Below are 18,572 nucleotides of genomic sequence, written 5' to 3' on the forward strand. Positions count from 1 at the left end.
GCATACAGAACCTAGCAATCTTCTCAGTATGTGAGCTCGAGCTTGGATGAGCTCAACACGAACTATAACTAAGTTTAAATCTTATTTTGGTCTCGGAGAAGATAAGGTTTTTGCGAGTATTGATCTTGTTCCACTTATCTATCTTGATCATAATATATCTGCATAAAATGATATTAGTGACATAATCATCTGGAAAGGTGGGCATAGCTTTACTGAGAAAAAAAGGTGGAATATGGACACTGCAAAAAGAAGATAATAATAGACAGAAAGTTGGTTCTCCATAAAGTGTGAGGAAGAGGATGCTTTGGTATTGGGGAGCATCAGTTGGATTCCCATTAAACCTAATCAACTGGGACAGGATTCACATTTCAATCATACTTCAATTTCTATTATTACTTCATTTTTTTTATAATAATAATTTAATAAAAGTTAAATTATTATTGTGATGTTTGAGTAAATGAGAGAAGTACATGAATGAACTGAAATAATATCCAAATGAGAATGATGGTAAAGATATGATACTTCAGAAAAGGCTTAAAGTAATTGAAAGTTTCAAAAGCATACGATAAACTTGGAGTAATAGAAAGAAAGATATGTTGGGGAGTCTAAGCATGCTTAACTTGGAGTAATTCTACGTTGGATGATCTCTTGAAACTTTTTTTAAGAAGCATATGAGCGAGAACAAAACATGTCGAAAAGATTTAGGATAACTTAAATTTATTATGGAGCGGAAAAGGAAGATGGAAAATGGAAAATGAGAAAAGAATATGATAAAGAAAAGAAGGAAGGAGAGAGATGGAAGCAGATGGGGCATGTGAGGGCATGTGCTATGTAAGGATCCCTAATCTGTCTCTGGATGTTAAAAATCTTGGAAAAACAAGAACAAGAATATCAATATCTGGGGATTGGAGTCAGAGAGACATACCATCGGCCGAGGAATGAAGGGGGCTCCTCCCTTCCCTTGGTCAAGAGATGAGACGCAACCTCCTTCGCTTCCATGCGCTCATTTTTCCTTAGTTATTGAGTGACCTGCTCAACGCCCACTCCAATGCCTTCTTATTTTCCTTCAACAACCACACCATTAGTTTCTCAAATCTATACATAAAATAAACGCTTTAAAAATCATTCCAAACTTCCCTTAAATCAGGAACCCATACTCTTTTCTTAACTCTCTAATTTATTTCATAATCATCTTAATCCATAGAAGTTATACATAAAGTGGATAACAAGATCTATTAGTGATTTATTGGGGACTCACAAACCATCAATTCAACTTCAGTCAATCTAAAAATGTCCCATTTGGATTGAAAAAAGTGTATAACAAGATATATTCTTGAAGCTTGTAAAAAGATCAAGAGTTCAGCTGGGCCTCCTCAACACTTTTCCTCAGAACAGATATAACTTCGGAAGGCTCAGGAGCTCCAAACACCGAACTTCCTGCAACGATGCAGTTTGCCCCCGCCGAAGCTGCTGCATCTATGGTTGAAGGTCCCAACCCGCCATCTACCTGCCAATCAAAGAAAAAAATGACAGTGTCAACACCATCCCTCGTATATCCATCTGTACATTGAATCGGAACTATAACGAGAGACGCTACAAGTTTGCACGTTCCTGCTAGCTTACAGAGATTGCATCTCAAGTCTACTTGCTAGATAAATCTGGTTTTTTGAACAAATTGTTTTATCATGGGAAAGAATTATGAAGACTTAAAAGACAGAGAGAGAGAGAGAGAGAGAGAGACCTCAATGTCAAGAGATGGGTACTTCTGTCTTAACTTCCGAACCTGGATAAGTTAAAATCAGTAAGAAGATTCAACAAGAGACGCCAATCAAACAATGCTCAAGGAATACTGAATATTTCGAAGTAATCGAACCTTGTCCATCGTTTCTGGCATGAACTTTTGGCCACCAAAACCAGGTTCGACTGTCATAACAAGAACCATTTCCACAGGATTTTCACTTTCTACCTGAAAATTGAAGAAAGAACAAGCATCACTTAACAAGTATAAATTTTTTGATGCAGAAGCATTTGCACAAAACCGTAAGCACTTTGCTGCGTTATATTAGATGAATCGGATCCTACAACATATCAATGAAAGATATGAAATTGGGAGAGAAGATGAGAGAATGAATTGCATACCAGAGCATAGACTTCTTCGATGGGTGTTCCAGGTTTTAGTGCTACTCCTGCCTTCATGCCCTTTGACTTAATTTCCTGGATCAATTGCTGCCAATTGTCTACCAGAGAAGAGGGAAATAAAACTTAATTTCGAATCAATAGAACTACAACAAATCTGAGGTCCAAACACAATGTACCTTTGGATACTTCAACATGAAAGGTAAGGCCTGAAGCACCAGCTTTTGCCAAAGGTTCAACGTAATCAAGTGGATTTGTAACCATAAGATGACAATCAAGATATGCCCTGCAACACAAGAAGTTTATTCCTCATTAAGTCAAGGTAATGCCATCGAACTCTAACAATTGGCCATTGCAAAAAGTAATCCAAATTGCTGAAACTGATGAAGCAAGGAGGTTATGTTACTTCGTATGTTTTCTTAAACTCTCAATGACTGGCGCACCAATTGTCAGATTTGGGACAAAGTGCCTGTGGCAAATGCATAAACAACAAAATAGTCACTTAGCTAGCTAGGCACAAGATATAAATCCAATGGAAACTTGAAGAGTTAGAAAAGCAAGCCCAAATTGTGTGTGCAATCCAGATTATGCACAAAGCACACTACCGAGAAATGATGCACAGTCCGTTACAGGGTGAATTCAACCAAATGATAATGGTCAAATTTCATGGGGTCACCATGTCAATTTGTTAAATGAAAAAACTTCGTGATTTTCTTAATTATTAGAAGTTTTCAGATGATTGTTAGTTACAAACTGAAGAAAGTAAAGAGGTAAAAAAGGTGGTAGCAGAAAGAATGTGGTGAAGGTAGATCAATGAACATAGAAAGCCAAATAATCAAATCATAACTCATCCACGATTATCAAGGATCTAAACATTAGAACGGAGGAGATGGACAAGAAGTCAAGAAAAAGTTGATGGAGGTGATGCCTAGGGACGAGGAAGGGTGCAAACGTAAGACGAAGAATGCCAAGCTTCTTCAATCGAGATTTATAATATACATAACACTGAATTGATGAAAAAGTTAAGATATGAACTCGATCCAATCGAAAATACACAAGATCAATGTTTTATTTAACTGGTATACTAGCATGCAATACCCTTCGTGGGCTTCAGCGCAAGGTGCAAGAAAAGAAAAATATTCAACTAGATGAAGCGCTCGATAACTAAAAAATGCATGCGTACAAATATCGACGCGTATATTATAAAACTAAAACTACATTCTTCTCAAGTTTCTACAGCCAATATTTACAAATAATCAGACATTTGGCTAGAAAGTAGGTGTTACAAGTGATCGACACTACAGAGGTGAAGGTCAAGTTATTTTCAGGGAAATTCAATCCTATACTAAACAAATGACCAAAGTATCAAACCCATTCACATGAAGCACATTGCAGTTCAACAGAAGCATGATATCAGCAAAGAATGATCCTACCCATCCTGCAAATAAACCAACAAGAGATATCAGATGTGATATCAGAAAATTTTATGTGCAAAGAAATTGCAGTTTGTTCAACCACGCCAACTCTAGCACATCTCAAACTTTGCAACCATGTCATTATAGCATCACTAATTGGATTATGCATTTCCTTGCGCTTTTCTCTACACTCTCACCAACCAATCAACAAGAAAGTGAAAAACGTTCTTTTAATAGGACTATAACAATTTTAGTATTCAGTTCAAAAGAAGTTGAACGTAAAAGTCTACTCGTGAAACAATCCATGGACTACCTTCCACTAGTTCTAGAGATAAAGTACTGAAACAGCATAGATATAATTTTGTCAAGACCCAGAAAAGCATGGACAAATCATATGATTCAAACAATTGAAGCCGAGTAGATTTTGAACCATTAATATTAGATTAGAGCTAAATGGTGGAAAATCAGTCTCAGAAGGCAAAAAACTAGGATCAAATTGTTGGTTTATGAAACTAAACCGAAGGGGATCGAGAATCGGAAGCAATTTCGTCCAATTATAACTGAAGAAAAGGGACAATTCAGGAAAACAGAAACAGAGAGCGTGTGGGTACCATAATATCCATATGAAGCCAATCCGCACCAAATTTAAGCATCCGTTCGGCCTCCGAAGCTAAATTAGCAAAATCTGAGGATAGCATTGACGGTGCGATTTTCGCAGCAACTCCCATTTCCGTCCGCCTCTTGCTCGCTTAGCCGATCAAAAACTCGAGCGATTCGTCTGCGAGGATTTTGAAGATATAGAATTAATTCTCGAGAATGTAAAAAATGAACCCCCAATGCCAGATGCTTTTTCAACAAATGCGTCGCTTTTATAGATTATATACCAACCCCTGGCGGCTCGATTGTTGAAGATCAACTTTAGTGGGCTCTTTTTAGACCATCTGAAAGTGGCATCCCTCCTTTTCTACACTTTTCTCAAAATTTGTCGCATCTTCACAAGGTTATTCACTTCTTGCATCCTTCCACGACTCGACTGATCAAAATTTTCAGTTTCACAATGATTCTCCAATCAATGTTTTTTCTTATTCTTTTTAAAAATTTTGATTTAAATCTTGTGTTTCGAAATTCTTTGAAGAAAAAGCCTTCTTTGAGTTTCGAGTTTGAAGCCTCCTCCTGTAACACACAAAATTGGCGGTTGGTGGAATTAGGGCGGGCTCGCCGACGTGTCGTAGATGTGGGAAGGGCAACGAATCAGAATCCGCTAATTGTCTTGATTTTGGTTGCAGGGTATCCCAGCCACATGAACTGCATGACTTGCATCGTGGGCTTGCTGGACTCAAATAAATCTGGGTCTTCACAACTAAGAAAACGGGCTTCTCAAAAGCTCATTGGTCTTTTGCGTGGAAAGCCCAATCCAATAGGCATGTGTCTTACGTGGAAAGCCCAGTCCAATGGGCTGGTCTCTTACGTGGAAAGCTCAATCCAATGGGCCGGTCTCTTACGTGGAAAGCTCAGTCCAATGGGCTGGTCTCTTACGTGGAAAGCCCAATACAATGGGCCGGTCTCTTAAGTGGAAAGCCCAAACCAAAGGATAGGTCTCTTACGTGGAAAGCCCAGACCAACGGGCTGGGCTCTTACGTGGAAAGCCCAATCCAACGGGCAGGTGTCTTACGTGGAAAGCCTAATCCAATGGGCAGGTGTCTTACGTGGAAAGCCCAGACCAATGGGCTGGTCTCTTACGTGGAAAGCTCAATCCAATGGGCCGGTCTCTTACGTGGAAAGCTCAGTCCAATGGGCTGGTCTCTTACGTGGAAAGCTCAGTCCAATGGGCTGGTCTCTTACGTGGAAAGCTCAATCCAATGGGCCGGTCTCTTACGTGGAAAGCTCAGTCCAATGGGCTGGTCTCTTACGTGGAAAGCCCAATCCAAATGGCAGGTGTCTTACGTGGGAAGCCCAAATCAACGGGCAGGTCTCTTACGTGGAAAGCCCAATCCAATGTGTAGGTCTCTCACGTGGAAAGGCCAGTCCAATGGGCAGGTCTCTTACGTGGAAAGTCAAATCCAATGGCGTAATCTACAAATAAATAAGGATAATTAACAGGAAAATACTAAAATTTTAGAAATTAAAATACTATATTCAAATACAAAATATATATATATAAAGTTTATGATATCCAATTAAAAAAAAAAAAAAAAAAAAAAAAAAAAGCACTTAACCTAACTCTTTCTTCTTCTTCTTCTTCACGCCGGCTCGTCCCCTGTTTCAGCAGCAGCTGATTGTCTCTGTCCTCCGCAGTCATCTTTCTACCGTACTTACGGCCGCAGCCTCCCTCTCAGCAGTTTGTCCGATTTTCTACTACTTTGTTGTTACTGGTATTCCCTCAATCTCCGTCTATGTCTTTCTTCTCACTCTATAGTCTAGTACGATGAGCTCTAAGTCATATTCATCAGATATCATTTTAGGTTCATTTGAAGTAGGACGGTTTCTACTTATCAAATATGGGTGTGAAAGGTACTTATATTTTTTTATTTTTGTAATTTATTCTGCTGATACCATTTGTTTGCTATTTGTTCTTGTTCATCCGTGCTTTTAAGTAACGAAACTCTTTATTGCCTTGATATCAGCCAAGAAACGGGATCTCAAGCTGAACCATGGGGATGAAGAAGAAGAAACTGGGAGGAATGCACTTCCAAAAACACAGGGGCAAGCCAAAGAGCATATTGAGCAGCTGCAAAGACTCCAAGAAAAGGTATTTTGGTTCTGTATATAAGTAATTCTCTCTATTTCCAGAGAAAACGATTACAATGACAAATTTTTTCTGGTAAGTGGTAACTATAATACTTCCGGGTTAAGGCAAAGATATGGGCTATGATCTTATTTTAGTTCTTGGTCGATTTGTATGTCAATGTTATAGTGTTAGAGTTTTCATGGGTTGGATTGAGAAACTTGTTGGACCCATCGTCATATACTTTTAATGGTATATTTTTCTAGTGTTGTTTGTTTGGTGTACTCACAGTCGTAGCTTCTTAAAGTGAAGTCATTTTGGTGGGTTGAGTTTCCCTTTGAACATTGCACTATTAGTTGGAATGTAAATTTATCCAACTCAAATAAGTATAGTTCAATGATGAACCTAATGTAATCCAACTATGGAATATATTGGCTGATCGGATTAGTTTGGGTTATTTAGATAATTTATTAAAACTATGGTATATGTGGGCTCCTCTTGAAATCATTGGTGTTCATGAAATTTTTCAGTATTACTACACCACACCAGTACTAGAACATTTACTAATTAATTGTTTGACCGTGCTTGTTCTTTTGTATAAAACTTCCCAGAGAGAAAAAGAAAAACCTATTAGACCGATCTCTATGTCTGACAGTTTCGTGGAGGAAACAGTGTAGATAGGCAATTTTTAGTTTGATTCTATTAAGACACAAGTAAGGCTTTGCATCCTTGTTCAAGATATAATGGTGGTAATATAAATGGCATTTCCCCTCGAGTTATGGAGTTCACATTGAGGACTTTTGGTTACTTTTTTGGCACAAATCTAAAAACTTATGGAATTCAGTTTTTCTGCTACAGTATGGTCAAGTTGCCGTGAAAGAAATAGATGAATTTTTAAGGAGAAGGTTTTAGAAGCTCATATCTTTATATGGCTGTACTATTCATTTAGTTTCTAGATGGAGTGTCCAGCCCAAAAATTTGTAATTCTTTTTTTGGTTCGAGCCACATGGAAAGTTCTTATAACTCAATGGGTGATTGGGAGAATGTCTTATTCTCCACTTTCCTACTCATGCCTTAGTTAATGAAAATTTTCCGTATAGTTGTTTTTTTGTGCAATTGCTGTTTATATAATTGAAGAAGAAGCTAATGAATGTTGCAAAGAAAAAAAAAAAAAGAGAATAAGGAGACAATGAGCATGTTAGATCTACTTTTCTTCATCTATGCATTTTCTCCACATTTCGATTGAAGTCGTTTTCTTACAGGATCCCGAGTTTTTTGAGTTTTTGAAAGAGCACGACAAGGAGCTTCTTGAATTTGATGATGAGGATGTGGATGTAAGTTCACTTAAATTATTTGGGCTGCCACTGTCCAATGCTTGTTGTCTCAATTCCTTTGATTTTTGGTGCAGGAGGATGCTGATGATGGTAAGGAAGATGCAGAGTTAAATGAAAATGATAAGAACTACGAACCTGAGGTTTCTGAGGAGGAAGAAGAAAAACCATACAAAAAAGTTATAACTACGGAACTGGTTGATTCTTGGTGTCACTCAATAGAAGAAAATGGAAAATTGGCTGCTCTTCGTTCTCTTATGAAAGCTTTTAGGACTGCATGTCATTATGGTGATGACAACGGAGATGATTCTTCAATAAAATTTAGCACGATGTCGAGTAATGTTTTCAATAAAATTATGTTATTTGTATTAAGTAAAATGGATGGAATTCTTAGAAAGTTTCTAAAGCTTCCCAGCTCTGGTGGAAAGAAAGAGACCATACAAGAGCTGATGACCACAAAACAGTGGAAATCATTCAACCATATCGTGAAGTCATATCTTGGGAATGCCCTTCATATTCTCAACCAAATGACCGACACTGAGATGATATCATTCACATTGCGACGCCTCAAATATTCTTCTGTGTTTTTGGTAGCATTTCCTAGCCTTCAGAGAAAGTTCATAAAGGTATTCCCAACTTAATTCTTTTATGTTTAATTTTCAAGGTCCTTGTGAGGTATATTCTAATTGTGCTACATAGCCCAGTGGAGTTGCTAAGAATCGGTGGAATCATTATCTATTTCATTCACACAATATTGTTTCTTCATTACCAATTTTACAGAGAACATGATTTTATTATCTGAATTTTTCAGGTTGCCCTTCACTTTTGGGGTACTGGGGGTGGTGCTCTTCCTGTGACATCGTTCCTATTTTTGAGAGATTTGTGTATTCGACTTGGATCTGATTGTCTAGATGAATGCTACAAAGGGATGTATAAAGCTTATGTTTTGAACTGCCAATTTGTAAATGCAACTAAGTTACAGCACATTCAATTTCTTGGAAATTGTGTCATCGAACTTTTTCGTATCGATCTTTCGATTGCCTATCAACATGCTTTCATTTTCATCCGTCAATTAGCAATGATCCTTAGAGAGGCATTAAACACAAGAACTAAGGTATATCTCTTAACCATTCTTATTCTTTTGTTTGATATTTATGTCCTCCAGTGGAGGGCTGGAGATATTGTTATTGTGGTCTCTACCTTTAGGATATTAATTGTTGGCAATGCTCTGTTTTCATTTAACGCAAAACTGACAAGATGATGGGGTGAAAAAATTGGACTTAACTTGGTCAGAGGGTTTTATCAGAATATCCTAGAATGGTTGGGTTATAATCAGTTCAGTTTTTGTCTTGAACCACTGGAATGTTTTCTTTTTTGTTCGTTTCTTTTTTCCCCATGTCCATGGAATATATTTTATCACTTCTCTACTTCTAGCTGATAGTATTTCTTGTCTAAATTCATTTCTTTAATTTGATGATTTTTACAGGAAGCCTTCCGAAAGGTTTATGAATGGAAGTACATAAACTGCCTTGAGCTTTGGACTGGTGCTGTGTGTGCTTATGGCTCAGAAATTGATTTTAAGCCCCTTGCATATCCCCTGACTCAGATTATTTCTGGAGTTGCCCGTCTTGTTCCAACTGCTAGATATTTCCCTCTGAGGTTAAGGTGTATTAAGATGCTGAATCGAATAGCTGCTTCTATTGGGACTTTTATACCTGTTTCCATGCTTCTTTTGGACATGCTAGAAATGAAAGAATTAAACAGACCCCCAACAGGAGGTGTTGGCAAAGCAGTTGACTTGCGGACTATATTGAAGGTAATTTTTCAACCCTCAAAATTTTTTTGTTTTGTATTGCAGATTTTATATTTTCTAAGTATTATTTGTTATCTTCCGTTTATATGATTATTCCACTTTCCAGGTAAGCAAGCCCACCCTAAAAACACGAGCTTTTCAGGAGGCATGTGTGTTTTCGGTTATTGAACAGCTTGCCGACCATTTATCTCAGTGGAGTTATTCTGCCTCTTTTTTTGAGTTATCCTTTGCCCCTGTTGTGCGCCTGCGTAGTTTTGCCAAGTCGACCAAAGTTCAGAGGTTTCAAAAAGAAACAAGGCAACTTATTCGTCAGGTATACTTCTTAGGTGTTAATAAATTTCTAGTGCAGATGTTTTCTTTTTCTAAACTAAAACTACTTATAGTATAAGATAATCAGGGACAGTAGTCGTATACAATTTTTTAGGGACGGATGTCTTCTCTTTCTACACTAAAACTACCTATATCCTTAAAAAGTGTCTGTCTTCTACAATTTTTGTGGGATAGGAGTCGTATTTCATTGATTGTGTGAGATTTTACAAAGAGAGGAAAGCCAATACATTAGCAGCCCAGGAAGATTACAAAAAAGGTTTTCAAATTGGCCAAATGAACGTTGAGACTCTAATTGTTTGAGTGATTGAGTGTAACACCTGCACCAAGATAGAGAAACAATAAGAGAACTATCCATAGGCTTCCCAGTGTTGTTAATTTAACTAGAAGGTTAATTTAAGTATTTTGTAAACTGCAAAGTTATTTTACATTGACTTTTCACTTCTTTCTTACATAGGTTGAGGCCAATTCAGAGTTTACAAATGAAAGGCGTAAATCAATTTGCTTTTTACCAAATGATCCTGCCGTATCATCCTTTCTTGAGGTTTGGACTTTTGCTTTTGCCATTTGCATCTCTTTATGCTTCCAGAATGTTTATTTGTGCTCTAGGTTAACCATAGTTGATGTCAGTATTTCCTGAAAATGAACATGTTAATTTCGTAGTGATTGTATAAACCCTCGAGGATGGAATTGATGAATGCATGATGTGGATTGAAGTCTTTTTCTTGACACGATTTTTAGTCTTCAGTCTAATTTTCTACTCCATCTTTCCATTGCTTTTAATTTTTTGGAAGCGTGTATGCCAGTTTCTTTCTGTAGTTCTTTTTAGCATTGGAATAGAACTATGCTCTCCTATTGATATCTTTGTTTTATAAAAATTCTGTAATATATTCGAAAAACATAATTGATAGTATTTGATTTTAGCACACCATTCCTTCTGTTTTAGGATAAAAAGAAGTTGGGGACCAGCCCACTGTCACAGTATGTCTCAACATTACGTCAAAGATCTCGGCAACTGACGGATTCTTTATCGGAATCTAGGTATATATTTCTCTGTATGGTTTAAACACCGTAGTGTAACCTATAGAATTCTGAAGATTTATTCTTATAGATTTAGTCATGTTATTATGTTAATCAATTTATTTATTCTAAACGAACGATTACAGTGTACTCGTGGGTGAACATGGATCTGTATTTGGGAAAAGTGGATCAGACAGTGAAGACGAGGATACTGGGGGAAGAGAAGGGACTTCTGTCTTTAGTTCCACTTGGTTGCCCGGAAGCGATTCCAAGTAAGTTACATGGTCAACATGGAACATTTTGATGCCTCTTCCACCATCTTCTTGCTGGCTTTTTAACACAAAATGAACAATGATTGAACTTTATGATTGTTAGGACGAAGCATCCAGAAGAAAAGAAAAGTAAGAAAAAGAAAAGGAAGATGGAGCAACAAGATAAGGCAGCTCCTAGAGACGAAGATGTGGTGGAGGACTTGGTGCTCAGTTCCGATGAGGATGACGAACCTTTAAATAACAGTTCTGCTGAAAGTGAAGACGATGAGGACGTGAAACCTGTTAGAAAGCAAGCTCAGAAGCTGAAAGCACCAGCACGGGGATCAAAGAAGAAGAACCGTTCGCCTGCAAATAAGGCAAAGAAGAGGAAAACGTCTCGATAAAAATGGATACAATGAGAAGCTACAACATAGCCTTAGCATAAACTCAATGAAAGAAATAGGTAGTTCACCTTTGTTTTTGGTCTTCACAGGTTAGTTCAAGCCGAAGTTAAGCAGTGCAGCTGAATATTGGGAGGAAGAACATGATTCACGGCTCATTATTTATTTATTTATGTATGCTTTTCTTTTTCCTTTTGGACAGGCATATTGTATATTTTAGAGTGAGTGATGACCAAGATTTATTTAATGTTGGGCAATGCCTAGAATTTTTGATCCATAAATGAATGGTTTTTTCAGGTTGAGATATGTACCAATGTTCTAGCCACTAATTGAAAATGCAATTTGGTTACTTAAACAGAAAGGCCCAATAATGGGTTGATGAGAGTGTTTGTAAGCTTGTAACCACCGTTGAATCATGATGACCATACACAAGACATAGCTTTGTTTCAACTCCAAGATTTCTCTTATCCCTTTAAGCCAACCACAGTTCGCTTTGAGGCAAGTCCACAAAATATACACAATCATAGCATTTTTTTAACTTTTGAAGGGCAGAAAAGAAAGGGATCCTTTAAAATGGTGTGAATAAATGTGTATATAAAGAGGAGAAGGCATCAAAAACAGAGCAGGAGCAGCTAAGAAGATAGAGATGGAGGGATTAGGGAGAGGCTTGTTTGTTGTTATAGCTGCTGCAGCTTCAATGCTGGAAATGGGTTTGGCCGATCAAAGACATGTGGTTGGGGGAACCCAAGGTTGGCAACAATCCATTGATTTCGACTCGTGGGCAGAAGCTCAGACCTTCAAAGTTGGCGACCAACTCGGTACATATACATATCTCTCTTCATCATCTTTTCAATTCCAAACCATATTTCATTGCATATTTCTCTTCATATGTGTAACAAAATTTGGTCAGTTTTCAACTACGCTTCGGGGCTGCACAGCGTGGTAGAGCTTCCGGACGAGAGTGCGTATGAGAACTGCGATATTGGGAGCGCCATCGAGTCGAAGAGCAGCGGGAAGGATGGCATCAAGTTGACGAAGGCGGGAACACGATACTTCGCGTGCGGCACCATGGGGCATTGCAGCCAAGGCATGAAGGTCAAGATCAAAATAGCCACTGGCACAGCTTCCTCTACTCCATCTCATCCTTCTTCTTCTGCCTCTTCTTCTTTTTCTTCACATTATTCTCTTCTGGGTTGCTTCCTCATCATGGCTTTTTACGCCTTGAGATTCATGTGAAATAGTTATTATGATCAAATCCCCTTAACCAGTTCATTCTTTTAAACCAGTTCGTTCTTTTAAACCAGTTTTTGGGTTTTGTTGTGGGGTTGTTTGTAACCCTTGTTCTGTTTTCATTATTTTCCTTTTTTGATTGCTAAGATATTATTTGGCATATTTACGTGGATTATTAAATAAATGAGGACAAGTTTTTTTGGGTCCTGGACATGTATTATGTCACCACTCTAATACCAGATGTAACAGCTCGAGACCATCCTTCTAAAATCGTGAGGCACTCCATAATTGTAAAATATGTTTGTTATAGAAAGGTTTCTACATCATATTTCCGACCAACTTAAATTTGAAACTTATATATTGACCGCAACTATATATTTCAACGACAGAAGAAGAAAAAAAAATCAAAATTGACTATCCAGTTGTTTATTGTAAAATTTAATAAATAGAACACAAAATTTGGTGAAAAAAAGAAGAAGAAACTAACGGTGGAATGCAGCAGAAGCAGGTGTAATTTGCTTGTCATCTGAGAAAATGGCAAGCAAATTCAGGGCACTTAGTTCCCTTTGTGGTTGCTTTTGATTCTGGTTAGATGAGGAAATGCAGTCAGGATGTTATATGGCCTTAAATCCTGCCTCGTCAATATCCCAATTACTGGCGGAACCTGCACAATCAAAACAACCCTTTAATTAACCCTAATTCATTCAACACAGAGCTCTGTTTCAGGCCTGCAATGGATCCGTGTACAAAGGAAGAAGAAGAAGAAGAAGAACCAGAGCTTACCCCAGCTGCTTCATATTTGGGCACAATCAGCAAATGCCGAAGCCCCACTTGCCGGAACAGAACCAGAGCTTTGGCCACCGACATGCTTTCAATCACTGTATACGGCGTTGTGTTCGTCAGAGGATGAAGATCAACGTACATTTCCATCTCCTCCTTCGTCACTGCAAGTTCCTCAATCTTCCCTTCCCTCTCCGCCAATTCAACCCATGTAAATTTCTCCCTCACTTCCCATTCCTCCGTCCTCCTCCTCTCTCTCAAGAACCATTTCTTCTTCAGCAACTGCAGCAAATGCTTTCTCAATACCACTCCGTGCAGCTCCGTCGCGCCCACCGCCATCCCCACTGGCGGCACCACCGCTTCCGCGTCCACTACAGGGAATCCATTGTGCGTCGTGTTCTTAAGAACCTCCACAATCCGAGACACTTTCTCCAATCCCCGCAGCGTTACCACCGCCGGTTTTGCGTCGGCGAGATCGCCGACGGTGATGTTCCTCATCCACGTCTCCGGATTTGCGTCCAGGAACGGAAGCCCCTTCAAGTGCAGAATAATCTCATAAATACTAGGGTTAAAACTGTCCCCGACGGTTTTCGATATCAGAAGGACAATCATCGTAATCGGAAGCAGGAGGAGATTATTCGTGAGCTCGAGGAATATAACACAGAGCGAAACCGTCATCCTCATCGAGCCGGACATTAACGAGGCAGCTCCGAGAACAGCCAAGAGTCCTTGATCGAGATTCGTGTAGGGTTTCATGAGAAGGCCGATGAGTCGGCCATAGCCAGATCCCATCAAGATGATCGGAAGGAAGAGACCGGAGGGGACGGCAATGCCAAAGGTGATTAACCCTAAAACGCAGTAGAGAAGGAAGAAGATTACAAGGGAAAGGGGCTGGAACTCGGCCGGAGTGTTGATGGAGAAGATGTTTCGAACGGCGTCGTCGTTGGTGGTAAGGAGAAGGGTAGCGAGGTCGTTGTAATGGCCTTTTGGACAGTTAAATTGCTTGAAGTTGCCGGAGCGGCCATTGGTGGGGCAAACGGAATCTGGAAGAGAAGGGTTGCAGGGAGTGCATTGGACAAGGTAAGGGAGACTGTACTGGCAAATTGAAGTGAAGAGCGAAACTCCTAAGCTTAGTAACAGCTTCTGCATTTTTCCCTTCCTGAAAATACCATTTGAATTCAGTGAGATCCATTGATGAGGAAGAAGAAGAAAATTGAAAGCAAGATTGCTTACTGGTTTATGAGGTTGTATACTCTCAGAACTTTGTGCAAAAGATGGTTGTAAAGACTCCCAAGGAACCCACCAAGAAGGCCAATGATAGCAACTGGTATGATGTCCATAATACGGTAACTCACAGAAACGCCACTGACATCAAACATTATAAGCCCTCCTTCACCAAACAGCCCACATTCACCAGCCTTGCATACTTCAATGAATGTTCTTAGCACCACCACAACAATGGCTGTGCTAAAAAATGTCCTCCACAGCAAGGCACTCCTCCACCAAGTAGCCACCTCTTCTAGAGCAAATAGAACACCCCCAACTGGAGCTCGGAAAGCTGCACAAACCCCCGAAGACGCCCCGCAAGTGATGAGATCTCGACGATCCCGATCGTTGTTGAAATAGCGTAGCCATGTCCATTTCACTCTATAGTTATCTGTCCCGCCTTGCCCAAGTAAGGAGGCAATGCAGCTGCCAATGTGTACTAGAGGCCCTTCTTTCCCAAGATCTAGCCCTGCTGCCACTGCCCCAATGCTCCCAATTATCTACAATGAGCTACAGATCAGTCTCATTTACAGAATCTGTTTTGAATCTTAAGGCTATCCACGACATATACGCACCTTAACGATCAGCGTTGTGGCGCCAAACATATTAGGAGTATCTATGCCATTGAGATAGGCTTTGATTTCTGGTATGCCAGGCCCAGCTGCAGTGGGAGCAAACCATACACAGAGAACAGCAGCAACCAAAGTGAGAAGGAAATTGGCAGTGGTAAAGTAGGCAAACCCCATCAAGTATCTGAGTCCAAATCAATACAAAACCATAAATTTTGAGTTCATGAAGTTCCTCATTTTCGAACAAAACCAGGTCCGATTGGGGGGATGTACTCAATACTAACCTTTCTTCTTTTATGTATTCAACCACTTTCAAAAGCTTGTAACCAGCAATGTTTTCAATGGCGAGATTGATGAGAGTAGCAATGATTCCTGTAAGAAGTCCAACAAGACAAGCCAATGTCCATTTCGAGAATATGTACTGCAACACTTGAACTCTGGATCTGCTTCTCCAATCATGTTTAAACAGATCGTTCTCATTGATCCTGAATTCAAACCAAATCCAATTCAGAAAATATGAGAATTCAATCCAAAAAGAAAACAAAAAACAGGGGATGTTCTGTTTGTGTTGTGTTGTGTTATATTACTCGTAATCCAAGCTTTCAATCAGAGAAACTTTGGTTCCAACAATGGCGAGAGGACTGGAAGAGAGAGTTCTGCTTCTCTTGAGAAGAGGTTGGTTTAAAGGATTGCTTTCCGGGTCTCTGTCTTCTTCTTGAGGCTCTGCTTCCATGGCGGTTGTGAGCGTTGATTCTGTGACAGAGCTTGAATTTTCCTCCATTGAAATGGACACACAGAGAGAGGAGAAGCTTTGGGGTGGGTGGTTTGTGGATTGGAACACAGCGCAGAGCTTCTCCCCTTTTCTTGGACTTTTAATGGACCAAATTTATCTCAATCATGCATCTGTCTTGTCGCATTCTCGCCTGTGGGCATTGGAACGAACCCTTGTTTCTTTTTTTTTACTATTTTTTCTTCTTTATTTCATTTCATGTTTCTGCCTTCTTCTTGAGCTTTCAACGGCCCAACTTGGCACTCATTCCATCATTTTGATGATTACTCGATTACATTAATAAATTTATATAATTAAATAATTTAATAATTAAATAATTTAATAATTAAATAATTTAATAAATAAATAAAGCTCGTCTCCCACACACACATTGTGATTATCCGCTTACTTGTAAAGGGACACGTTCCCTCCCATTTTAAATATTTAATTCTTATTCATAGAATAGAAAGTGCTTTTAATAAAAATATCAAAACCCATTTTGTAAATTTATTAAAAAAAAAATTATATAATATTGAAAATATGAGATGGAAATAAAATAAGATATTCTTTTATAATATGAAAATTCCAAGTATAGTTTTTTCGGTTGAAAATTATACTACATGTATTCAACGAGATCTATGCGTCCTAACATGCATGATCACATGTGCCATGTGCTGTCATGTGCTATACTACGAGTATAAGTAATACTTTAAAAAATATACAATATTAAAAAAAATATATATATATTATAAATATAACAAAATTTATTTCATCCTATTATCTCTCATTTTTGCAAATATTATTTCTGATGAGGAGCAAGCTGGACCCATGAGTTGGAGATGAGCATAAATTGGTAATGATTGGAACACGTGGTGCGATCTACACCGATGGATTAAGAAGAATGGACGGTGGATCATAAATGGATATTCGGTGGTTACGTGCAAGGTAGCCTATTTAAGTTTTACCATATGTGATTTCAATAATTTCGGCCAACAGCATTATAGCTTTATTTATATATTCTTATAGCTTCATTTACGTGTCCACCTATCTATGTAGACCAACGTGGAGCTCATGGGTAGTTTTTTAAAGCTAAAATCAATTTATATCTTTAAATTTTTATTTAATAAAAATCCTTAGTTAATAATTATATTAATTCCGAATTTCTCCTTTTTTAAAAAGTGGGTAAATGTGTAATTATATTTAAATTAATTAATTATTAGTTTATGAATATAATTGATCATGGAATGTTGAAATAAGTACTTTTTTATTATTTTTTATTATCGTTGTTTTAAAGATATCATAATATTTAAATGAGAAATATGATGGTGAGCCCTCGAAATATATTATAAAGTAATAAAAACAGAAAACAAACGAAGGAAAAGTACTTTTTTTATATATATATTTTTTTTCCAGGAAAAAAACATTTTCACGCACAAAAAAATATAATAAAAGTAGGAAATGAATGGGAGGACACGTCAGATCCACGTAGGATGAGATGTCATTAAAAAATGTGCGCATGGGTTGTGTGAACTGAGTCCCCATGAAAGGTCAGAAATCGAGCCCTTTTTTGTATTTTTAAATTCCAACAAATAACCACGGATTGCACGAGGAAGAAGAAAAAGAGACAAACTGTGTGGTGACTGGTGAGACACGTAGCTGCGTTGAAAGCAAAACGGTGCGTTCTCGTGACGCCCCTTCCTTCACCCACTCCAATTTCACTTATTTTATTATTATTTTCTTGGTCTCAGAATGACGATTTAATGATATTTCACTGTAAGTACACGAAAATTCATTGCTGTGTTTGAATAAGTTATAATAATGTTCATCACATCATTTTATATAACAAATTATTTTTGAAAAATATATGTGGACCATAGTTTTAAGTCTATATTTTAGCCAATAAGACCTTTGAAATTTGTTTGAATTCTATTTTGTGACTCGAAATACGTGTACATGATTCGTAATATGTGATGGAAATAATCCAAGGTGATAATTATCCAAAAGATTTTAAATATTTATTTTATATTTATAAAAAATGGATATTTTTATAATTGTGATGGATTAAATATAAAAATTATTGTTGAATTAAGTTCCCTCGAAAAAGTAAAATTTAAAAATAACTTTTATTTAGTTAATGATAAATTTTTTTTTATTTGAGACAAACCTAGTTAAATTTTCTCTTATTTGTATACTTGTTATATGAGTATAGAACTAGTGTTTTTTTTGTCCTCTTAAAAGACTGAATTAGGGCTCTCAAGGTCTCCTTGGACCACGAGCAAGTGAAACACAGCCGGTGCTCATCGTTAGCTGGCCTTAGCCACATTAGCTTAAATCGAAGTGAGCATGGAGCTTTAAAACCCAGTTAGGACCCGGACTTTGCTTAATCCCAATAAATTTTTAAAAATTTTTAAAATTTGAATTTATTCCTAATATATTGATTTTAAGATTAGATTATTAGTTCAACTCCTAAAATTTTAGATCCTACATTTAAAAAAAAAAAAAAAAAAAAAAAAAAAAAAAAAAAAAAAAAAAAAAAAAA

The 18,572-nt window shown here is 37.8% G+C and overlaps 4 protein-coding genes across 8 annotated transcripts; 2 read left to right on the forward strand and 2 right to left on the reverse strand.

Moving 5' to 3' along the window:
* Window positions 1–1,133: 1,133 nt before the first annotated feature.
* LOC111487815 (ribulose-phosphate 3-epimerase, cytoplasmic isoform) lies at window positions 1,134–4,719 on the reverse strand. 3 transcript variants are annotated; one of them, XM_023135359.1, is made up of 9 exons: window positions 4,440–4,719; window positions 4,163–4,329; window positions 3,570–3,574; window positions 2,543–2,605; window positions 2,316–2,422; window positions 2,140–2,237; window positions 1,874–1,966; window positions 1,742–1,783; window positions 1,139–1,507 (listed from the first exon to the last, which is right to left on the reverse strand). In XM_023135359.1, the coding sequence occupies exons 2-9, from the start codon at window positions 4,277–4,279 to the stop codon at window positions 1,352–1,354; spliced, it is 681 nt and encodes a 226-aa protein (XP_022991127.1). In that variant the 5' UTR covers window positions 4,280–4,329; window positions 4,440–4,719; the 3' UTR covers window positions 1,139–1,351. The 3 variants fall into 3 exon arrangements, with proteins under 3 accessions (XP_022991128.1, XP_022991127.1, XP_022991126.1); XM_023135360.1 differs by lacking the exon at window positions 4,440–4,719 and having other exon boundaries at window positions 1,134–1,507; window positions 3,508–3,574; window positions 4,163–4,180; XM_023135358.1 differs by lacking the exon at window positions 4,440–4,719 and having other exon boundaries at window positions 4,163–4,426.
* A 1,025-nt stretch (window positions 4,720–5,744) lies between these two features.
* On the forward strand, window positions 5,745–11,723 carry LOC111487813 (nucleolar complex protein 2 homolog). Of its 3 annotated transcripts, none has more exons than XM_023135354.1 (12): window positions 5,745–5,923; window positions 6,002–6,062; window positions 6,176–6,300; window positions 7,539–7,610; window positions 7,685–8,233; window positions 8,419–8,721; window positions 9,094–9,423; window positions 9,527–9,733; window positions 10,205–10,291; window positions 10,694–10,788; window positions 10,914–11,039; window positions 11,143–11,723. In XM_023135354.1, exons 2-12 carry the CDS (start codon window positions 6,050–6,052, stop codon window positions 11,420–11,422), a joined length of 2,187 nt encoding a protein of 728 aa, XP_022991122.1. In that variant the 5' UTR covers window positions 5,745–5,923; window positions 6,002–6,049; the 3' UTR covers window positions 11,423–11,723. The 3 variants fall into 3 exon arrangements, with proteins under 3 accessions (XP_022991122.1, XP_022991124.1, XP_022991123.1); XM_023135356.1 differs by having other exon boundaries at window positions 6,014–6,062; XM_023135355.1 differs by having other exon boundaries at window positions 5,745–6,062.
* On the forward strand, window positions 7,710–12,862 carry LOC111487816 (mavicyanin). Its single transcript, XM_023135361.1, has 4 exons — window positions 7,710–7,716; window positions 11,045–11,051; window positions 12,041–12,237; window positions 12,330–12,862. The coding sequence occupies exons 3-4, from the start codon at window positions 12,066–12,068 to the stop codon at window positions 12,653–12,655; spliced, it is 498 nt and encodes a 165-aa protein (XP_022991129.1). The 5' UTR covers window positions 7,710–7,716; window positions 11,045–11,051; window positions 12,041–12,065; the 3' UTR covers window positions 12,656–12,862.
* A 146-nt stretch (window positions 12,863–13,008) lies between these two features.
* Window positions 13,009–16,269, reverse strand: LOC111487811 (chloride channel protein CLC-b-like). The gene is made up of 6 exons (XM_023135351.1): window positions 15,852–16,269; window positions 15,549–15,749; window positions 15,271–15,448; window positions 14,663–15,195; window positions 13,433–14,588; window positions 13,009–13,313 (listed from the first exon to the last, which is right to left on the reverse strand). Exons 1-6 carry the CDS (start codon window positions 16,043–16,045, stop codon window positions 13,206–13,208), a joined length of 2,370 nt encoding a protein of 789 aa, XP_022991119.1. The 5' UTR covers window positions 16,046–16,269; the 3' UTR covers window positions 13,009–13,205.
* Window positions 16,270–18,572: the final 2,303 nt, after the last annotated feature.

The sequence above is a fragment of the Cucurbita maxima genome, unplaced genomic scaffold (assembly GCF_002738345.1).
Source record: "Cucurbita maxima cultivar Rimu unplaced genomic scaffold, Cmax_1.0 Cma_Scf00012, whole genome shotgun sequence".
Classification (NCBI taxonomy): Eukaryota; Viridiplantae; Streptophyta; class Magnoliopsida; order Cucurbitales; family Cucurbitaceae; genus Cucurbita; species Cucurbita maxima.